This window comes from Colletes gigas, unplaced genomic scaffold, assembly GCF_013123115.1.
Source record: "Colletes gigas isolate AHSC1104 unplaced genomic scaffold, ASM1312311v1 Colletes_gigas_Sc00034, whole genome shotgun sequence".
In the NCBI taxonomy this organism is placed as follows: domain Eukaryota; kingdom Metazoa; phylum Arthropoda; class Insecta; order Hymenoptera; family Colletidae; genus Colletes; species Colletes gigas.
This window is the reverse complement of record NW_025106663.1, coordinates 668340-688723: the sequence shown is the minus strand read 5'-3', so window position 1 is coordinate 688723 and position 20384 is coordinate 668340. Positions and strand designations below refer to the sequence as shown.

Sequence of the window (20384 nt, the reverse complement as noted above, 5' to 3'; positions counted from 1 at the left end):
TCGAGACGCGACGTTTCCATTGCGTTGGGGAATGAAAATAGAATACCCTTTTTGCATTTAAACCGCTCTATAAGCCAACTATGACTTCTAAGCAACGTTTCGCCTATTTGCATATCACTGGAATCCAGAGTCTGTTTAATTCGTGAAACAAGTGTTTGGGCGCTTCTGTTCTATCCTTGCTAACATTTTATTTTCTTTCAAAATTCCCTGGCTACTTTTGATCGTTGTTTGGGATAAAACTCGTGCCCGGGTTAGTGGATTTCGGGTTCCTGCGCGAGGTGACAGCGACCTGTCGCGTTTCAGACGCGAACTTATTCAATTAAATCCCGGTAAGTTGGCGGCGAAGTTTCCGAACTACGGTGCAAGGGAGGGTCGTTTGGAACTGGAGAAAGGAAATTTCTTCCGACGTGGTTCCTTTGTTTGCGCCTGTAGGAGAGTAACAACGCGTGAATTCGAGCATTGTTGGGAAAAACTTTCGTCCGAAGGGGGAGAATTCGGCATTGTAGTCGTGCGAGCGAACGCTGCCCGCGATTAGATTTGCGTCCGACGATTGTGTATCTGCCGTAAACAACGATAAACAACGTTAACGAACAAACTTTACGCGTTATGCACCTTTGTTTAAACGTCCAATCGCTTCCTAAATACAACGAGTGCACCGTACTATGGAAAAATCAAGTTCCAAACATTGATATCTTCTCGTCAAAAAAAAGGTTCGCTGGCGATAGAAGAGCAGAGGAAAGTGTTCGGAACAAGGATGATCGACTGAGAAAGGGAAACGAAGGCGGGTTGAAAAGCATTCCGAGAACCCTAGCGGCATAAACACACACTGACACACGTTTTATTTGCAGAAAAGTCAATGTACCTAACAGGGGTATAGCGTCGGAGACCTGGGGCAGGGTCTCGGCGACGAGGTTCAGGAACACCGTCAGCGATAACAAGATGGTCACTCCTGAAACAGTCGTAGCCCAGCGTGCTCAATGATCCGTTACGTACTCGTATCCGACGATCGTGCTCAACCATTGGCACGAACGTCGGTCCCTTGGATCGTCCGAACGACTGACAATCCGGGGATCAAGACCTAGGTGAATCCCCGGTTTTAAAACAGCCGACCGATAAAAGCGAAGAATAGGAATCGAACCGAGAGGGTTAGGTCCGGGATCGAGTGTCTGATCCTCGAGAAAGAGGACGCGATTGATCTTAAACTGCTTTAACGTCGATGCAAGAGCTCGCGTAGCTGCTTAGAGTATCGTTTAGAAAAAGCTGCTCCGCGGTGGAAAGTTGTTCTTTCGTACCGGACAAAACCGTACAGTCGTCGAAGGGGAAAAACACCGGGGGCTCACCTTTTCTTCGGATCGAAAACGTTACTCTGATTCCCAGGAATCCTGTTCAAAGCACCGCGATTCTCTCCCGTTGGAAGATTCGCGCGAATCCCGCACTGCGATCAATTTTCCACCAGCTCGGGGAACAAACTTCACAGTGACGAAGGAAATACACACGTGAAATCGATAAGCAACAGAGACTTTTGCAGTCTCTCTAATAGAAGTCTGATAAATAACGATCGAAACTAAAATAGGCATAATCTGATCTAAATCACCGACTCTATGGACCTGAGAGAAGTTTGAAACAGGCATTCGTTCGCAGCATTGGAGGCCCTAAAGAGCGTCACCATCTTTTCCAATAGACGTGCTCCTTCGATCACTTTGGAACCCCCATAATCTGACCATACAGAGTACCTACAGTTGATTAATTAAAGACGAGGCTCGTGGCCACTTTGCAGGAGCTGTATCTAAATAATAAATAACGTGTACCGGCGAGGGAGGAATTCGTTCAACAGGACGAATTCGTGGTCATCGAGGTAGCAACATTATCGTCGTGGAAAAAAGTATCGTTACGAGCGAGCTATTTTCTGCACTGTCGTTTCTTCTCGAATATTAATGCCCGCAAAAAGTGGGCGGCAAAGCCCGCCCACCTCGGGGGAACGTCGTTCGTGCATACGATTTTGCTTAAATCGCGCTATATTTACGGGGAAAACTTTTTCCTGGCTTCGTTAACGACTCGGAATAATTTCCTATTTATTCGACCGAGTCCGTGTATTAGCTATTTCTTTATCGATCGATGGATCATTTGGGCGTCGCTCGCGACTTGGAAATTTCTATCGATCCTCGAGTATTTATTTTCGGAACGAAATAAATGAACCGCGCTCAAGAAGCACTTTCCATTCTGTGTAAAAGAGCGTTTCGGGTGCCGTGGAATTAATGGCGCGTTTAATCAAGAGAGGATTGGGGCGTTCCGTGAAACACCAGAAAAATCGTCGGTTTCCCCAGCGCGAGAATACGCTGCATTGTTTCTCATTCAACAAAAGCTTCCTAGTTTTGCTCGAATATTTGTATTTCCATCGAGGGGTGCGATTAAGATATTAATCTGACTTTGAGGGCATAACGCGCCACCATTTTCCGACGAAAGGAGTTTATGAAATCGATGGTCCGTTATCGGAACGAAATGAAACTTCGAAGGGACAAAAATCGAACGAGAGAAGACCCGAAAGGTTGGGTACCGGAAGAGGTTAACAAAATATGAACGATCCGAGATTCAAATAACAGATTTTTTTAGTTTCCGGGGAACTCGAGCCCCTGTAGTCTCCGTATATTCGTCGGTGGTGAACGGAAAAAACAACAGAGGCAAGAAATTGCGAGGAAAGGAAGAAGACTAAAAGAAAAGAACGATGGAATCAGCGAAAAGATATAAAATGGGGAGAGAAAGAGATGGGAAATAGGTCAGCAAGATAAATCGTGAATGAAAAATAGTGAAAGATACAGAGAAACGCGGAAAGAAAGAGCGTATTAGGTATAGGAATGATCAAATACAGGAAACTATTTTACATCGAATTCGTATTAAGTAAGTGAAATTAATAATATGTATTGTACATACGGAATTTCGTAAATTAATAATACCTGTAAATCGATTTCCGTGTATCTCATTGGTTGTTTAAACTAGCTGTTATTAGCAGGTATCTGTGTGTTAATGGTTACCAAGAAATTAATAATTCATGAGAGCATAACTTTCATTATGAACGTTGGACAAATTATGCATCATCTGCAACAAGGTTCGCGAGTTAATTAAAAATGTTTCGATATTGAACGCTGTTAATTAATATACAGTCTTTTTTTTCTATAAACGTTCTGAAAGAATCGCAAACAAACGGTTGTTGCAACTAATTAAATCTGTAATTTTAAACTCAAAATTACAAATCCCCCAAAAACGATACTTGTCGATAACATTTAAACGATAAACCCGTTTCTACAAATGAACAATTTAAAGGTTTAAATTGAAACTCGAACTGATACTAATGATAAGCGATGACTATAATGCACCGATAAACATTCACTTTGAAACGGTATTCAAAAACAGTAGTACAGGTTTCGTTGTTCACATTGTTTGTTAACATTACTTTCCGATAACGTTAATTCGATTGGAAAACACCCGACTAATTATACGATTCTATGAAATTAAAGGATTTAAACGCGGTGCATAATTATATAGCTCTGTACCCACATTATCCCCGAATTTTCTCACGAAATTCAATAGGGTGTCGCGTTTTTTCGCTAATTTTTACAAAATATGATTCTTTATCTCTCTTTAGAAAGAATTATCCGTGTTTCGCGTACTCGGTCGACGTTACGAGTTTAAAAACGTGCACAGCGAACAACGAATAAAAAATTCATTCTTTTTACAAAGTACTAAACTTCAGTTTCCAAAAGTGTGGTTTAATCTTGTTAATAATTTTTTTTCGACCGCGTCGGTGACGTAAAACTTTTAATCATAAAAGCAAGTAATTCTCCGACGTTAACTCACCAAGATCGTTAAAACTCGGGAGCATGTGCCATGAATTTCCTATGTAAGGCGGGAAACCGACCGCATTGGCGTAGATAAAGCAAAAAAATAAAATATTAATTGCGGTCAGCTGGACACGAAATTTCATCGAGTTTCTGAAAGGACTCTTATCCTTGCTAAAAGAGGGTAAAAGGAAGGGGGGACGGGGGAGGCAAACCCCATTGATATACGGACTCTGGGAGAGGAGGATTCGCGATAAATAACCACCGTTATCGTCGAAACTTTCCAAAGAAAAATAAAGACAAAAATGCCGCGTATCTGCGAAGTGGAGGGAAGTATTTTCATCTTGAGCTCGATAATCCGCTGATACGCGGGAGCATGTTCTGTAACAGTATTTCCGAAACGAGAATCCTTGCGAGGAACACGAAAAGACGGGAGTAAAGTTTCACGTTGCCACGTAACATCGAGCATGTTTATTTCCATCGAAAGCTCCACGTGGAACGAGTAAGAAAATTCTCCGAACGAACAGCAATTAAACCGTGGTTAACGTAAATCTGGAAAAATAATTCTGCTCGGAGTGTATTCCGGCAATAATGAAACGAATCGAACGTTACCGCACGTTTCCGGAACCGTAGAGGGAACAATATCGTGTTCAACTGGAAACTATTTCTCGCTTTAATTTAACCAACCTACGTTTCGGGTTACAATTTCGCCAATGCTGCGAAGTGAATGCCTGTTGATACCAAAATCGGTGAATATCGGATTTTTCAATTTCTCGTATCGAATGCCAAATATCCAAAAATTCCTGTCCTCGTTTCTCCTCCGTATTCCCAAAGACGATCAGATTTCTCCTTTGTTCGTGAAGTCGCCTTGACTAGTTTTCGAAACCCTATCCGCCTGTATATCGCAGTATCTCTACAATCTCATTCGTACCAATCTCTGGTACCACTCTGCTAATGCCCGTCCCACTCGTTCCCAAACACATACAGGGTGCCCTTAAAATAAACAGCAAAATTTTACGAATATAGTCTACTTATTTTAATGACCAGAAAGTGTCGTATAAACATAGGTTCGTGAGTTATTCGTCTCCAAGTAATCGAATGTTTCATGTTTTTGTTTGACTTCAGATGCTGTAAAGAAAGCGTGTATGAATCTATATTCACGATGTTTCTTTATTATTACAACGAGTAGAATATATTTTAAAATTCTAGCCCTTTATTTTAGGGACACCCTATATATCTATCCCAGGTCACCAAACGTCCAAGTCTCAAGCCTTCTTTTCGTACACGTCTACAAACTACTGGACACTACAAGTTTATTAAATCATTGTTGCCTACTCGTTGATTTTGATATTTTCTTCTACTGTTATAATTATTGTACATTGTATAATGTATTCGAGGTTGGGTTTAAACAATAGCTGCACCCTTGCCTCTCACTTACTTACGTACACTCGGTCTAAACGATCCTGTTTGTTTTATGCTCATAGGTGTTTGTACCTGTACGCTCGCGAAATAAAACTAAATAAATTAAAAATAATTGTTTCGAGACCGTGAAAAATTATTCGTTGTATAAAATATGAGCTGGGGCAAAGTATGTATACTCGTGATAAACGTCCTCGTATTAACACTAAACCTACCATGACCGGTCATCTGACAGTTTATACTATTTATATTTCTTTGCAAAAGAAAAGATAGATTTCCACTGCTTTAGAACAGTGTAATAACGCGTATTAAAAATAGTAAAACTTTGGACGCGTGTAGTTCTAAAACTATGTATGCTTTATTCAAAATTCAACCGCGGTTGGAAGGGGTAAACCTTCCTCTTTGAAATTGCTTTTTGGTTTTTGTCGATCGGACTTTCCGTTTTCGAGATATCGTAATTTATGTAAAGGGGTAATTTTTTCCAATTTGACTATCGCTGTCTTTGTCTGACGCGTCGCGCTGGACCTCTCTCTTTCGCGCACGTGACTGGTGACCGAGTGGTCGCGTGACCTAGTTACTACGAGTCACGTGCGGTCAATGACCTTGACAAGGCCGCAGTAAGAAAGTTCATTGATCTCGCGGATGTAAACAAAGGCTTCGGTCTCATCCGATCGACTTGAAATTAAAATCCTCATATCTCCGGAACTAATTAAGCTATCCACTCTCACGAGCGCTCATTTTAAAGGGCATTTTATCCTCTATCCGATGACCATAATTGCTTTTATAATTTATGCTTCCTTCTATGTTTATTTTAACATTTTCTTTAACAATATACACACAAAAAATTTTCAGCAATCCCTATCGATTACACGACTGGTATATGTGCTGGTAGGTTTAGTGTTAATTCACTTAGATCGCGTTTTCATCGTAGGAACTTATAATTTGCATAAAGTATCGCGGATAGCCGAACGAACTTTCCCCGAGCTGGCGTTTATCATCTCTTTTCCTCCACCGTACTTGTGTCTCTGTTGCTCACGGTGATCGCCATTCCTCCGCTGCAATCTGCGAATTCAAATTACACAGGACGCGCATCCGAAATCGTTCTGAAAAACGTTCAACGATCGATGGGTCGAAAACGAAAACTGAATTTTCGATCACCCGTAACCTTTACGGCGTCGCGACGCGTCGCGGCGTTGCTTTGTGCCCCACGTAATTTATGAGTTTGTATGCATTACGGTTGTAACGCTGGCGGAATTTAAATTCCTACGCGACACCGTTTCCCGGGTGTCGTAAAAATACGGCGGATATAAAATACGATAAAACACTTGGGACGCTGTATGACATGATTTATACCAAGAAATGAAAATAGTTTTATTGCCACGTTGTTATATAAAGAAACAATTGCGTTTCGCGTTGCAAGGTATAGACCTTTTGGAAAATAATTAGGTGAGACATTTCGCGCCGAAATCCGCTCGTTTTCCAAATAATCACGTTGCTGATGCCTCGCGTGTTTGCCAGCAATAAACACGAGCGACAAAATGCTGGCCAGTTTTTATCCTCATTGTCGATCCGATCGATGAAATGCCCGTATCGTCGAATACTTTCGCAAAAATTCCGATAAACAATCTCGATGAGAACCGAATCGTGGTGATAGTTGGCCACGCGGGCCGTTTTCGAGATTGACCCACATTCCCTCATCGTGGCTGGGTGAAAACGGACAAGGAAAGCAGAGACGAGAGACTCGAAGAATGGTCCTCGCTCGAGGAACTCGCGACTTTGAATACGAGCGGAGAAAATCCGTACGTGCCTCGAACCGGCGACTAATTAGAAGAGCTTGCGCGTGACGCTTAAACGCGTAACTAATTCCAAGTTTATCTTCAACTTCTGCTAATTACGTCTATTACCTAATCAGAAAGTTTGCAACTTAACGCGCTCAATCGAGCGTGCTGCGTTGGATGTTGTTTGGAACGACGTTCATTTCGGGTTACGGAGTGAAATATCTCTAAATGAATCCTTCAAAATTCTCGACGTTTCTAATTTTGCATGGAACCGTTTGAAATTAGGTAGCTCCTCGTTGGGATTACAGAAATCATTTCTCTAGGGTTCTGAGTTAGGTCTGTGCAAGCTGAGCCAACTTGTCCGTCAGCTTCGATTCCGAATACGTTTCGAAGAATACACGGACGATGAAAATCCGCGATAGCAAGACGACGATTCTGGAAACCGATCACGTCCGTAGGATCGACGTCTGCGAGTTCCAGTGAAATGGCTCGAGCACAGTTTCCGTCGCAAAATGTCGCGTCTGTACATCTGCTTGGACATTTATGCGACCGTTAAAATCGATTCGATGAGTGTTATTTGCGGTTCGCGACCGACTGTTATCGGCCGAACGCCTCTCGGTGAATGCTTTCGAGTCGATCGCAAGTTAGGGGTGCCATTACACCACGAACCAGGCGGATTATCGACAAGATAAGAAAATACCGCCGCGAACAAGTTAAAAATTCCAAATAACGACTTGGACGCAGAAATTAGAGCTTTCGTTTCGCTTCGATCGATAAGAAAAATAGCATTGGAGGGTATTCGATGATCGGAATCAGTTGTTTTCGAGGGAAGCACAGTGTTCCAAACACGAAGTTGTAAACTTGCAGAATTCTGCCGGAACTCAGTGGCCCCTTGAGCTTCGGAATTGCTCGATCGCCTGGAAGGACTCTCCACGGGTTCGTTACAATCTAAATATAACCCTCTCAGCATCCCTAAGCTCGAGGCACAAAACGTATCAAATGTATGCAGGATCCGTAGAAAAGGGTATCGAGAATTCGGGTTTCTTCCAACAGTCACCTTTCGATCACTTAATCTGAACAAAAAAGAGAAAGATTCTCACACTTTTCGTTTCGATCTTCCACGAGGACATTTAACGCTTTTAATCCGAGATGATTTTCTAATCACTTTTAAATCGCATCGAGGACATCGACCGGCGATTTAATTGCACCGTAATTATTTTCACGCGAAAGGGATGCGAACTTCGGGAAAATCGTAGGAATTACAAAGAAACTTTCAGCTTTTTCACCGGTCCGTCGTGTCGCGAGATTTCTCTGCACTTATTTCGATTAGGGGACATTTGAATCGAAATGAAAAAAGTTGCAAGAAACGCGAGAGGGAATTAATTACACTGTAAGGTTAAAAAGTGGCCTTTTAACAAATTACATCGTTGTTTCGTCAGAGTGAAATGTACACAAATAATTGTAAAAATAAATAGCGTAAACTGATACTTCTATTTGCCGTGGTCGTTAACTTATTGTTTCACATTTTGCTACGAAATCTAATGGACGTTCGTGGTTGTTTGTATCGCGGTATTTCTGATATTTCAGAAAGTTTTATATCGCTCGATTTCTGTACACCGCACCGGCCCGAATCTCCCGATTCAATATCGTGGGTCTCGAACTGTGATGGAAATTGAAATTTTGCAACGTCGATGCTACATACTCGTGCGTGCGCACGTACACAGACACGCACGTACTTCCGGGATTGAGTCGAATAAGCGAAAAGATCAGACGGCTCGTGTTTGCGTCGGATTAAAGGGGAAGAAATTTTCGTGTAACGACGGAAACTCGATCGAAACTGAGAAAGATCCTTCTTTGATACCTTTCGTCCATTGTAAAAATAATAAATTCTATCCGACGTGAATCGATAAATAAGCAGAAAGTAACGTGTTCGATGTGCAACGATTTTGACAACGCTATATGTTATGCGGCGAGAATTCATTTGATCGGAAAGGGGAGATATTGGCATAAATACTACGCGACGCGTACTTCATGTGTACGATATCAGGTCGTATGCATAAGTATATACGCCATCAGGAGTCCTGCTATCAGGAGATGCATAAAGGCTTTCTCAAATATCTTTTCACGGCGACATGACGGCTTGTCTTGTCGACTGTTTCCACCGCGATGGAAATTCCTCATAAATTTAAATAAGTAAAACAAGTTATCGATATAACCATACGACGTAAGCAGACAAATTGTTTAAATTTACTATGCATTTCGAGCTACTCGTAAATCGATGTTCGCAGGAGAGGTTGAAGCACGCGTCGAACAATTTCGTAATAATATTCATTAGATGGTCGTCCGAACGGGAAAAGATCCGCGGGGCAACTTTAATGAAAGGCTCTGGAAAACTGAAGACTGCGGAAGATTAAATTCAGAGCATCAAAGTAAGCATGCCTGGGTAAAGTCAAAGGGAATTTCGCTTCTCTTTAACGCGGCTCCGATGCAAAACGAGAGTAACGTTACACTGTCAGTGCCTGAATTGATACTGTCACAGTCAACGGAAAGAAAGAGAAAAAAATGGGCCGTTTTAGTTTGTCGGCGTCCTCGATGCAATTTTCAGAAATAACCTTGTTACTTATTCTTTTAAGAGATCTTCCCTCGAAACCGGGGAAACATGTTGACGGTAACAAAATGGTTTTCCAGGTCTCTCGGAAGCCACTAAGGGTATCTTTTTTTCGAAAAAAATAAGAGAAGAGAGGAAAACATCCAGTGGGAGATCGATTCCCATACGAAGCACTTTTCCGCGCATTTCACGATCGCCAGCGAGTATTTCGTTTCCAAATAGCGAAAGATAGACATCGGCTTTCGACGGGATAACAATAATTGCGCAGGACAGGCGCCATAACGAGAGCCGAGGAATCATCCATCGCTTCAAAGCAACGCCGAGAACTCTACGCTGACAAGCACCTCTCTCGTTTTCCACCAGCAAATCGACGATTTTGTTTATCGGGTCTGCCGTCACCGACACCGGTTATCGAAAACGCTGTCTTCATTTATTCCCATTTTACCGTTTCAATACGGTGACGCGACTGCGGCACGCTGTTCGACCAGCGGCCAATCAGTACCGGATACAAGAGGAGGGCTTAAACCACAGACGAGGCGTACAAGCAGACCTTACAATGTATTTTTATGGGCTTTTCCTCGCTTTACGGTGTCAAGGAACAACTTTCTCAATATTGTTACAATTTCTACCTATTCTTCACTAAAATACGCGTCGTTTGAATTTTTGAAAATCAAAATCCTTCAATCCGTTCGGGAGTTATGATTTTTTAAAGATACGCATGAAATTTCAGTGGAACGTATCAACGTCGAGTCAGACATTAAATTTTCGGAATTTTTTTCTCGGAAGTGGGTAGGATTTCGGGGGTATGCCTATTAACCAAAAATGATTGCAATTGACCCTTGTAGCCAAATATATTTTTTTTAGCACGATTTGAAATTTGTTAATTTTGTCGAAAATTTCACACCTTCTCGAATTTTTTTCTCGAAAGTGAGTAGGATTTCGAGGGTATGCCTATTGACCAAAAATGATTGCAATTGACCCCTGTAGCCAAAAATATTTTTTTTAGAACGATTTGAAATTTTTTAATTTTGTCGAAAATTTCACATCTTCTCCAATTTTTTTCTCGAAACTGTGTAGAAATTCGTGGGTATGTCTATTCAACAAAAATTATTGCAATTGACCCCTGCAACTAAAAATATTTTTTTTAGAACGATTTGAGATGTTTTAATTTTGTCAAAAATTTCACACTTTCTCGAATTTTTTTCTCGAAACTGTGTAGGATTTCGGGGGTATGCCTATTGACCAAAAATGATTGCAATTAACCCCTGCAAGTAAAAATAATTTTTTTAGAACGATTTGAGAGAATTTTTTTTCGCCGGAAAAATGGGGCACCTGTCCCCTGTCGATTTTTCTTAAGAATTCGTTTTTCATTTTTAATAAATTTGTTTGACGCCCTACAGAAAAGTTCTCTAATACTTTTCTGTAGGTACCCATGGGCTCTACTTCAGAAAAAAGTTTCATTAAAATATATTCACTATTATAGGAGTTATGGCTGTTTGAAAATTGAACCATTTTTATGGGGTTTTTTTAATTTTACGAGGTGAACGAATGAATTTTTCAGTATTTTTAAAATTTCTACATATTCTCCACTAAAATACGCGTCGTTTGCATTTTTAAACATTAAAATCCGTCAATCCGTTTAAGAGTTATAGCATTTTAAAGATACGCATGAAGTTTCAGCGAACCTTTTCAGGCTTCAGATTATATTTTCAGTAAGGAATTTTTTTCTCGAAAACGCGTAGGAATTCGAGGGTATGTCTATCAACCAAAAATGATTGTAATCGACTCCCACAGCCGAAAATAATTTTTTTAGAACGATTTGAAAAAATTTTTTTTCGCCAAAAAATTTGTCCACCTATTGCCTTCGAGTTTTCTTTCAAATCTGTTTTTCCTTCGAATTTTCAGCATGGGTGGCTAGTATACCTCGTCTGTGCTCAAACTCCTCCATTACCCTCTAGGTAGTTTAATTTTTACCATGAAAAACAAGAGCTTAAGTCCTTTTCCCATTGACTTATTGTCTCAATTTAAATCTCTCCGATTCCTTTATTCTTCTATAAGAGCAATCACTGGAACTCTAATAATTTCCTAATCTCTGTAGGTAGGATTCTCAATTGAAGGTTCAACGGGACAACCTAGGAAAGATATTCAAATTTTTAAGACTGCTCTTTTTCTGAGATTCGGAACTTCGTTGCTGGCGAGCGTGCCTGCACGGGAACGACCAACAATTCTCGCGTCTCATGGTTCCCATTAAATTTCAATTAGTCCCGCCAGACAATGTTCGCGAGGCAACGTAATCATCGGGGCAAAAGGATTCAACAGGAGCCCTCCTTCTCTCTCTTGACACGAGAATAATTCGTTCCGCCGAAAGGACGATCCAATAAATCACCCACGGTTCCTAATTACCCGCGAATTCGATGCCCATTAACATCTCCGCGGGAAGCCCCGTTCACGCCGCAACAAGGAGGAACCCCCGAAAAACCTCGAGGTTACTCCGGGTCGCTCGTTAGAAACTAATTTCACGCAGGATGGTACGAGCATCGCCAGCGATCGAGCCAATCCAACGACACGATCGTTAATCCCTGTACGTTACAATTCACAGGAATTACGCTGGGACTATCGAAACAAATTGCTGCTGGCAACGTGTACCACTGTGGACACGATCAAACATTGTTCTGACAATTCTATAACGACTTGGAACAAACGTAGCGAATAGAACAGACTATTGCCCTATCGTTTTCCGACGTTGGTCCCATCGACAGTGTCTAAACGTCGCTTAACCAGCTGAAAAAGAAAGTCCGTCAAGTCCTGGCTGCGCGGAATGTCGTTGGTAGCAGTCAGCTGGGAGCAATTTCCCGGAGCGTGGCCACATTGCGGTTACTGGTTTCCCTTGCGGTTGATGGTACGCGAAAAAAGACAGGGCAGAGAGAACGTGGAGAAAAGAAAAACTGGCCACACGACACCGGAGGAAAATGACTCCTCGGTGGAAATAAAGAATACACGATTCCGGGCTCCGAATACCGTATTCGTTGGCGACCAAAGAGGAGGACTTCGCCTCATAGATGCACCGCGTGCATCCATCCCCATTCCTCCGCCCTTCTCTTACGGTTTAATTAAACTTTTTTCAGGGCTGGAACTCTGGTTAATGCTCCTCCCCTTTTCTCTTCCCCGCTATTTCCCTTTTATTTATTTCACCGGTTGCCCTTCGATCGGTAAACGAACCACCAAGTGACGCTGGAGATCGATCGATTCGAAGACTCTTTTCAATTGTTTCTCTCGTTTTTTCTTCACCAGCGACGATCCACGTTATTTATTAATCCGACTTGGAACGCGAGACACGAGTATATCGACCAACTATAGACGACTGTAGAAAATAGCGTCGAATATTTAAATTTGGAATAACGAGAATCGATTTCGTTCCGGCTAAAATTGTTAGATCGCCGCGAAAGGAGCGCAGGAGCTTTGTACGTTATTGCTTTAGCTAAAAGTTATGATTATAACGTAATTACATATAATTTCTTTGCTTACACGATCGTGTACGTAGGATGTTTTGGAGCTGTAAATAAATTGCGTTTCTACGTTAAGCATTTTCTATCGTTTCGTGGGAAATACGACGAAGGTCGTTCAGATTAACATCGATTCGTACAAACTGCAGTTCTTTATTTCAATAAAATTCACATCGTTTATCAATTTTCGTTGGCAAATATGCATTACTGATTCCTCCGATAAATGTAAAATCAATATGGAAACTCGTCGAAGGCGCCGGTATCGTTTGGTTCGATGGAAATTAATTTCATTCTATAAGTATTTGATTCTTCCAAATCGAAATTGATATTATTATACGAAACGCGTATGTACAAAGGTATATTACATTCGATACGTTTGAGTTTTGTTGGAACCCCGAAAAAGAGGGCTGGACACGTATTAACTCGATACTGTTCGGTCGGAAATATTATTTTTTCCCCCCCCATGTAATAAAAAAACGAACCGAAGCAACGTTCGATGACGTTATAGCGGAAGTAGTGCGTATCAGTCCGTGAAATTGAACTTACTGTTTGCACAAGCTTCCCGATAAACTGATGGAATATCCCTTGCTAAACCCCCAAGGGGAAAACGGCAGACTATGAGTAAACTATAGGACCTTTCAACAGGCAATTAACACAGCAATATACCTAGGAGTGTTCGATGCTACCAGTTACTCTCTAAATTATGACACGGGGACACAGAAAACAATTAAATCAATTAAGGAACTCCTCTAAACACACTGCCGTTCGAGAGTTACAATACAATACACCAAAAGTGGAAAGAACCGTGCATGTTTAAGGGTAGTACTCAAGTACCAAGCGACACAGCTGCCCAAGAAACTGGGAAAATCAAATCTAAATCGTGAAAAGTTTCATTCTTAACCGGAGCTTTTTTAATTCATTTCAAAGTAGGTGTTTGAATTCGACAACTATTGGGGTAGAATAGTTTGAGAGAAGAAAATTGAGGGGTTTGTATCAGTTTTTAAACCGACTTAGTTATTAGCAGTTTCTTGGGTAGCTTTTTGGCACTTTTCGTGTAATTACATCATGGGAACCAGGTAGTAATCTAAACATTAATGTAACACAAGCCTGTTTATTCTTGTAGAAGGGTTCAGAAAGGAAAGAAAAATGTCGATGCGAAAGAGAATAGACCGCGCACATCCCTGATCAATCACCTGCTTGTTTCGTGCTTTCATACGAAATGAATCAAATTTGAAAGGAGAACTGACGTTTTCTGGGCTTAATTTTTCATAAGATACTCTACGATAGTTTCCAAAATATCGTTGCCCTTTTGTAAGACGCACAAAACGGTGAACTAAGGGTTGAAATCGTCTTGAGGGTCGATGAGTTTAGCTCGCGGGGCGAAAAAGCTAACGGGGAACCGGATTGAGGGCTTGAAAAGTGTTTTCGAGTCCGGTAATTTACGCGTAAAGCTTCGCGATGCACGCGCCGACGCCAAGAGCTCGAAATTTCGCCGCAAACAGGATTCCCAGCGACCGAGGGGAAAGTTGTTCCGGGCGTAAACGCGTTACAACTTTCGAAACAGCGGTCCCGGGCCGCCCACGATGGTCCTTAAAACTTCCACATGCTTTCGTCCACCCGTTGGGGAGCTCTTTCTTCCAGGGTGAACGTCGATTAATCGTTTCGACTCGATAGTTGCTAGCACGAATCAGGAATATTTCTTCTCGAAAAGATACAAGTCCTTTTATTCCGGAGACCAGGAATATTAGCAATCGTGGCAAAGACAATGGACGTAAATCGTACTGGCGTAGCACAGCGAACGTTCGACGATGGGATTCCTCGAGGGTGATTGATCAACCGATGAAACGCCGGCCGCGCAGCCAAGAGAAATAGTTTCCATGCCTTCCTGAATTGTATTGACATTTCCGCGACGCGAGTCGCATATCTGTCGAGTTTTCTCTCGCGCGGGGATTCCGGGATCTTTTTGCCCCGAAGATTGCTCGCCGTGTTTCGTTTCGACCGTCGGTTAGGGCGCGCAGGCCCACGACAATGGAAGCTAATTACACCGAGGGTGCGCGTTGTTAATTATCGCGGCAGTGATTTGTGTTACCCGCTGCTTATTGCCATTGCGTGGCAATTGTCGAGGCCTGGCGTTTCGTTGAGTTATGGGGGGCGAATCGTATCGAAAATCGCGAACCAAGATATTGTTTCACGAGTAAATTAATTTTGTATAGAAAATCTGAACGAGGAATCACGAGACAAGCAGGTTTAGACGTGATGGCGTGTTATAGGAAAGAATGAAATCGTTTCCTGGGGTCGAAACAGCCGTGTAATCGTTTCTCGCTGGCCGACAACCACCCTTCGAGATCGTCCATTTCTCCGGTCCTTCGGAAATGGATTTCGACAGGGCTCGACCCGGCGATAATAACGAAATTGTCCCGCGACTCTGAACGACCTTCGAGGTTCTTACCGTCCCGCATGATTTTTCTTTCACGCTTTCCCTTCTTGCGATTCTCGGGGGTTGCTTCCTGAAGGAGATGCTTAACGACAGGCACAAATATAGTGTATATGTATACAGAGTGTCGTGGCAGATCGTAGCGCAACCAGGAACGAGTCGACTCCCCATATCAAATTAAATTGAAAATATTTCAGAAACATCTCTCAAACTTTAATTATTTTTCTCGATAACGTAAAGTCGTAGGAGATACACTTTGGTATTTTCGATTTGTTTTTGCACGCAGAATCGCCTCGATTTCGGTTCTGTTACGATTATTGCGACACGCTGTACACGCGTACATATATATATAAATATATGTATTTACAGACATATAGAACAGAAATGGTAACACACGCTTGCCAGTGCGAGATGCGTAATTATCGTGGTGATTGTTAGAAGTACCTATTAAAGGGACAGCGTCCGAGGTCGTCGGCATGCTTTCTGCAACGAGGTTCAGGAAAACTGTCAGCGACAGCAGAATGGTCACCCCTGCGATTGTTGGACAAAAATACGCACGTATCAAGACGAATTCATCCTGATGGACGATCGCGATAAGAATTTTTTCGAAAGGAACTCCAGGACAATACCGTAGCTCGAAATTGGATCCTCTGGTCGAACGGTTCGTTACAATTCTATCCACGAAGGTTCCAAAGTCGCCCAGAGAAACGTTGTTTCCCAAATTGAATTTTCTGGGAAATCTCAGTTTCGAAACACTTTTGATTTGAAAAGGTATAGACGATCGTTAACCAGGATCCTGTAATTTTGTCCTGTAGAAGCACGATTCCGCGTAAAATAAATTATTTAAATGAACAAGAATTTGCGCGATGAGTTCTCGCGCAATCTGTGCACGCGTTTCTCGCATAAATATTCATCAAACGACGTATTTACGCTCAACGGAAATTCCGGGTGCAGCTGTCGAGTTTTGCAATTTGCGTAATTCTCCGATCGGGGCCCGCGGAGGACGGATTATCTCGGCGAGTTCAGAAAGCTCGAGACTTCCTCTCGCCGCAATCGCGCGCGTTTCGAAAACCGCGTCATTAGTAACAGTAGCGGAGGCAATTCGTTCGCTCGAGAACTTCCATTTTGTTTCCTGCGCGACGATCAAAAGCAAATATTTCCTCGTTACGGTGTCAAGGAACAACTTTCTCGATATTGTTAGAATTTCTACCTATTCTTCGCTAAAATACGCGTCGTTTGCATTTTTTAAAATCAAAATCCTTCAATCCGTTCAGGAGTTATGATTTTCTAAAGATACGCATGAAATTTCAGTGAAACGTATCAACGCCTGGTCAGATATTAGATTTTCGGAATTTTTTTCTCGGAAATGGATAGGATTTCGGGGGTATGTCTATTCACTAAAAATCATTGTAATTGACCCCTGTAGCCAACAATATTTTTTTTAGAACGATTTGAAATGTTTTAATTTTGTCGAAAATTTCACACCTTCTCGAATTTTTTTCTCGAAACTGGATAGGATTTCGGGGGTACGTCTATTCACCAAAAATGATTGCAATTGACCCCCATAATCGAATATAATTTTTTTAGAACGATTTGAAACTTTTAAATGTCGGCGAAAAATTTCAGGGGAAGAGGTCGACGCCTGGTCAGACATATTCAGTAATTAATTTTTTTCTCGAAAGTGAGTGAGATTTCGTGGGTATGTCTATTCACCAAAAATGATTGCAATTAACCCCCGCATACGACAATATTTTTTTTAGAACGATTTGAAAGAATTTTTTTTTCGCCGGGAAAAAGAGGCACCTTACCCCTGTCGATTTTTCTTAGGAATTCGTTTTTCATTTTTAATAAATTTGTTTGGCGCCCTACAGAAAAGTTCTCTAATACTTTTCTGTCGGTGCCCATGGGCTCTACTTCAGAAAAAAGTTTCATTAAAATATATTCACTATTATAGGAGTTATGGCTGTTTGAAAATTGGACCGATAACCGTCTCCAGGTGGATTTCAGCGTGATCCAAAAGGTCTTTAGAATTTTATTAAAGCTTAAACTATCTTTGACTAGGACGTATCCTAGTATCCGGTACGCCAGACCACGCGTATTCGTAATTTCCTAGGTTACGCAGTCGCGCGACCATAATCCCACGCGTGAATGAGTAGCTCGAGCTCCCATGCTGCAAACACAGAGTCAGCTCAGTCGTTAATAACTTTATCCGGTATGGTTGAAGTGTTTGGAATTGTATTATGGCACCGGTTAACCGCTATAATTTCGAGGTGTCTCGACTGCTATCTGGTCAGGTACTTTTCCCATAACAGAACTCGTCGAATAGGATTTTCAGAAATAATTGATCATTATATATTCGATGGCAGTGAATTTTCTCGCGAGTTCTTAATAGCTTGTAGCACTTTATGTGGCTTAGCCTGTGCACGTAACAGAAATTCCCTTTAAAAAAGAGGTGATGCATCAACGAGATTGGTTGAACGTGAATGGCGTTTATGCAGCCCAAGGGAGCATCCAGATGGCCTCCATTATCAGAGAATTCACGCGGAAGAGGATAAACATTAATTGCCTGTCCACGTTCAACAAATATTGCGGATATTGTGCAAGCAGATGCACACAGGAGACCCGTACTCAGATTTGCATAGTTTCCATAGAACTTAGAAGACGGATTAACACGTTCCTGCTGCGGTATTTTGAACGGATGAATGTTTCGGCACTGTCGAGTCGCTTGCTGCTGCTGCATACATCAAGTTTCGACTGTTCCAAGCAAACCAAGCGTTCATTTTTGCTCGAACGTATTTTACTTTGGAAATCGTCTTATTAATAAACGATTTAATTTTAATTAAACGACGATGTTTTAAAACCGGACCCGATGCTTCGTTAATCTTCGTGACAGGAGCAATTACACGGCCAAAGATAGATTAATACGTCGAATTAGGGACACAATAGTGCTGATGCCACGAGCACGCGACCGTCCAAGTCATTAGTAACATTAGTCCCAGCCAGTTGACTCGAAACTCGAAAACTGCTGGAAATGTCTACATATTTATCAATAGCTAAATAGCAAACTATTACTTTACAATCGCCAGCGATTATTTTTTGGCCGCGAAAATCACCCGGAATAGATTTCACCCCTTGCAAAATGCTCTGTCAGAGTGCCAAGTTCCATAAAAATCGGATAAGTGAAAACAGAGGAGCCTAAAACTGCCTACGTTCCCCGATATCGTTCGATCCAACAGGTACACAGCCTCGATAATTTGCTTGACACGGATTCCCCGCAGGAGTTTGGGTCTCCCTCTTCACCCCCGGGGACTTTAATTCGTTTAAAGGCTGTTTTTGACACGGGTCGGATAAGAGTTCGAGGTCACATCTCGATGAGATCGCGCAGCGTAAACCGCGACAAGATGCATCCGCTGCAGGGTGGCAAACCGCCAATAACATTCAGGGTTGCCTGGTCAGGTAACCGAGAATGGGGTCGGGGGGCCCCGAGCAAAGCCAGCAATTAGTTCCTTACAATTAGTTTCGAACGTTCGTTCCGTAGATGGATAACGACGGGAGCGCGTGCCGATGCGTGTGCAATTAATATGCAAAATTGATTCACGTGACTCGAGTTTGTGCTTTTAATTCTGGGGAGCAACCCGCGTCTATATCGGAATTAACCGTAAATAATTAAGTGTTCGCGTCGGTTTTCATTATTTCCTATTTCCGTCCAGCGATCGATAGATTATCTCTCGAATAATTAATTCACGAATCGATGAATTTGTCGAATTTATGCCACCCGGCCGCACGATTAATTCCACGTCGACGTAAGAAAGTTGCATTAATTTGTAAGAAGGATTTGCATGCTGAGAGCTAGGAGCTTTCTCGAGTGTAAAGCTCGTCGATCCTGTGGCTCGGTAACTGCCGACAGATCACGCTCGGTTGCTCGCTTGATAAATCACTTTTCCTCACGGGTCATTTACGAATTGTCCCGAAATCGTTGCCCACGCTTGGAATCAACCGTTCGCGAAAATTATGCCAAGGTGGAACACCATGTGCCATCGAATATGGCATAAAACTAACAATTTAACTATTTAACGAAGTCTTAACGATGTCTTTCTGGGACACTGTACATTTTATTTCGCTCTGTCGTTCTTTGGTATCGTTATTTTTTCGACGACAAAAAATTTATTGCTTAAAAATAAATTGGACAACCCAATTTAATAACGAATAACCGTGTCCTGTATTTTTCAAGCTATTCTATGAAGCGTGACACGGCCGCGCCGGTAACAAAAACCAAGCTGACGCCCCATTGTGAAAGTTTCTTCGTTAGCGCACCTGGCGCTTGTGAAATTAATCTAAAAATTACGGAATATACCTAAATTGTACAATAAATGCATTGGACAATACGAGCTTAATATTTATTTTATAGTAAATGTTTGTATATCGTTCGTTTATGGTATTCCTTTCGCTAGAACGGAGAATCTGATCTAAGAATCGACTGCACTTTGTAGGAATAAATCGTAGGGAATTTAGTTGAGAAAATATATAGGCAAAGTTTGGGTAAGAAGGGGAAAGAGATCGAGGTGGGGGAAACGGTGTCAAGGAGAGAGGCGATTCTCTTAGGGCGGATGGTTGTGTGTGCTCGCAGGGCCAACCCTTTGTCATGCTAATGTTCAATCAAATACACTTGCCATGAAGTGGCCAGTGTCGCTTTGCAGCCTTAACGCGGGGACGCGGGTTGTGCATTTCCTCCGTATTTATCCGGTTAATGAAATTCGCGTTGCCGGGGCGCTCACACCGCTCGGAATTTACAACGGCATAATATTATGG

General features: G+C 42.0%; 2 protein-coding genes across 4 annotated transcripts in view; both read right to left on the bottom strand.

Annotated features, from left to right (window-relative positions):
- The window catches only part of LOC122402287, a 684713-nt gene that overhangs the window by 312378 nt on the left and 351951 nt on the right, over positions 1 to 20384 (bottom strand). The window lies entirely within an intron of this gene.
- The window catches only part of LOC122402296 (neuronal acetylcholine receptor subunit alpha-7), a 175643-nt gene that overhangs the window by 43142 nt on the left and 112117 nt on the right, over positions 1 to 20384 (bottom strand). Inside the window, exons 8-9 of one of the 3 annotated variants that reach the window (XM_043404961.1) lie at positions 16020 to 16106; positions 863 to 949 (exon numbers count right to left, since the gene is read on the bottom strand). In XM_043404961.1, coding sequence (XP_043260896.1) covers positions 863 to 949; positions 16020 to 16106 — 174 coding nt within the window. The remainder of the gene's footprint in view (positions 1 to 862; positions 950 to 16019; positions 16107 to 20384) is intronic. The other 2 variants (XM_043404962.1, XM_043404963.1) reach the window with 2 other exon arrangements.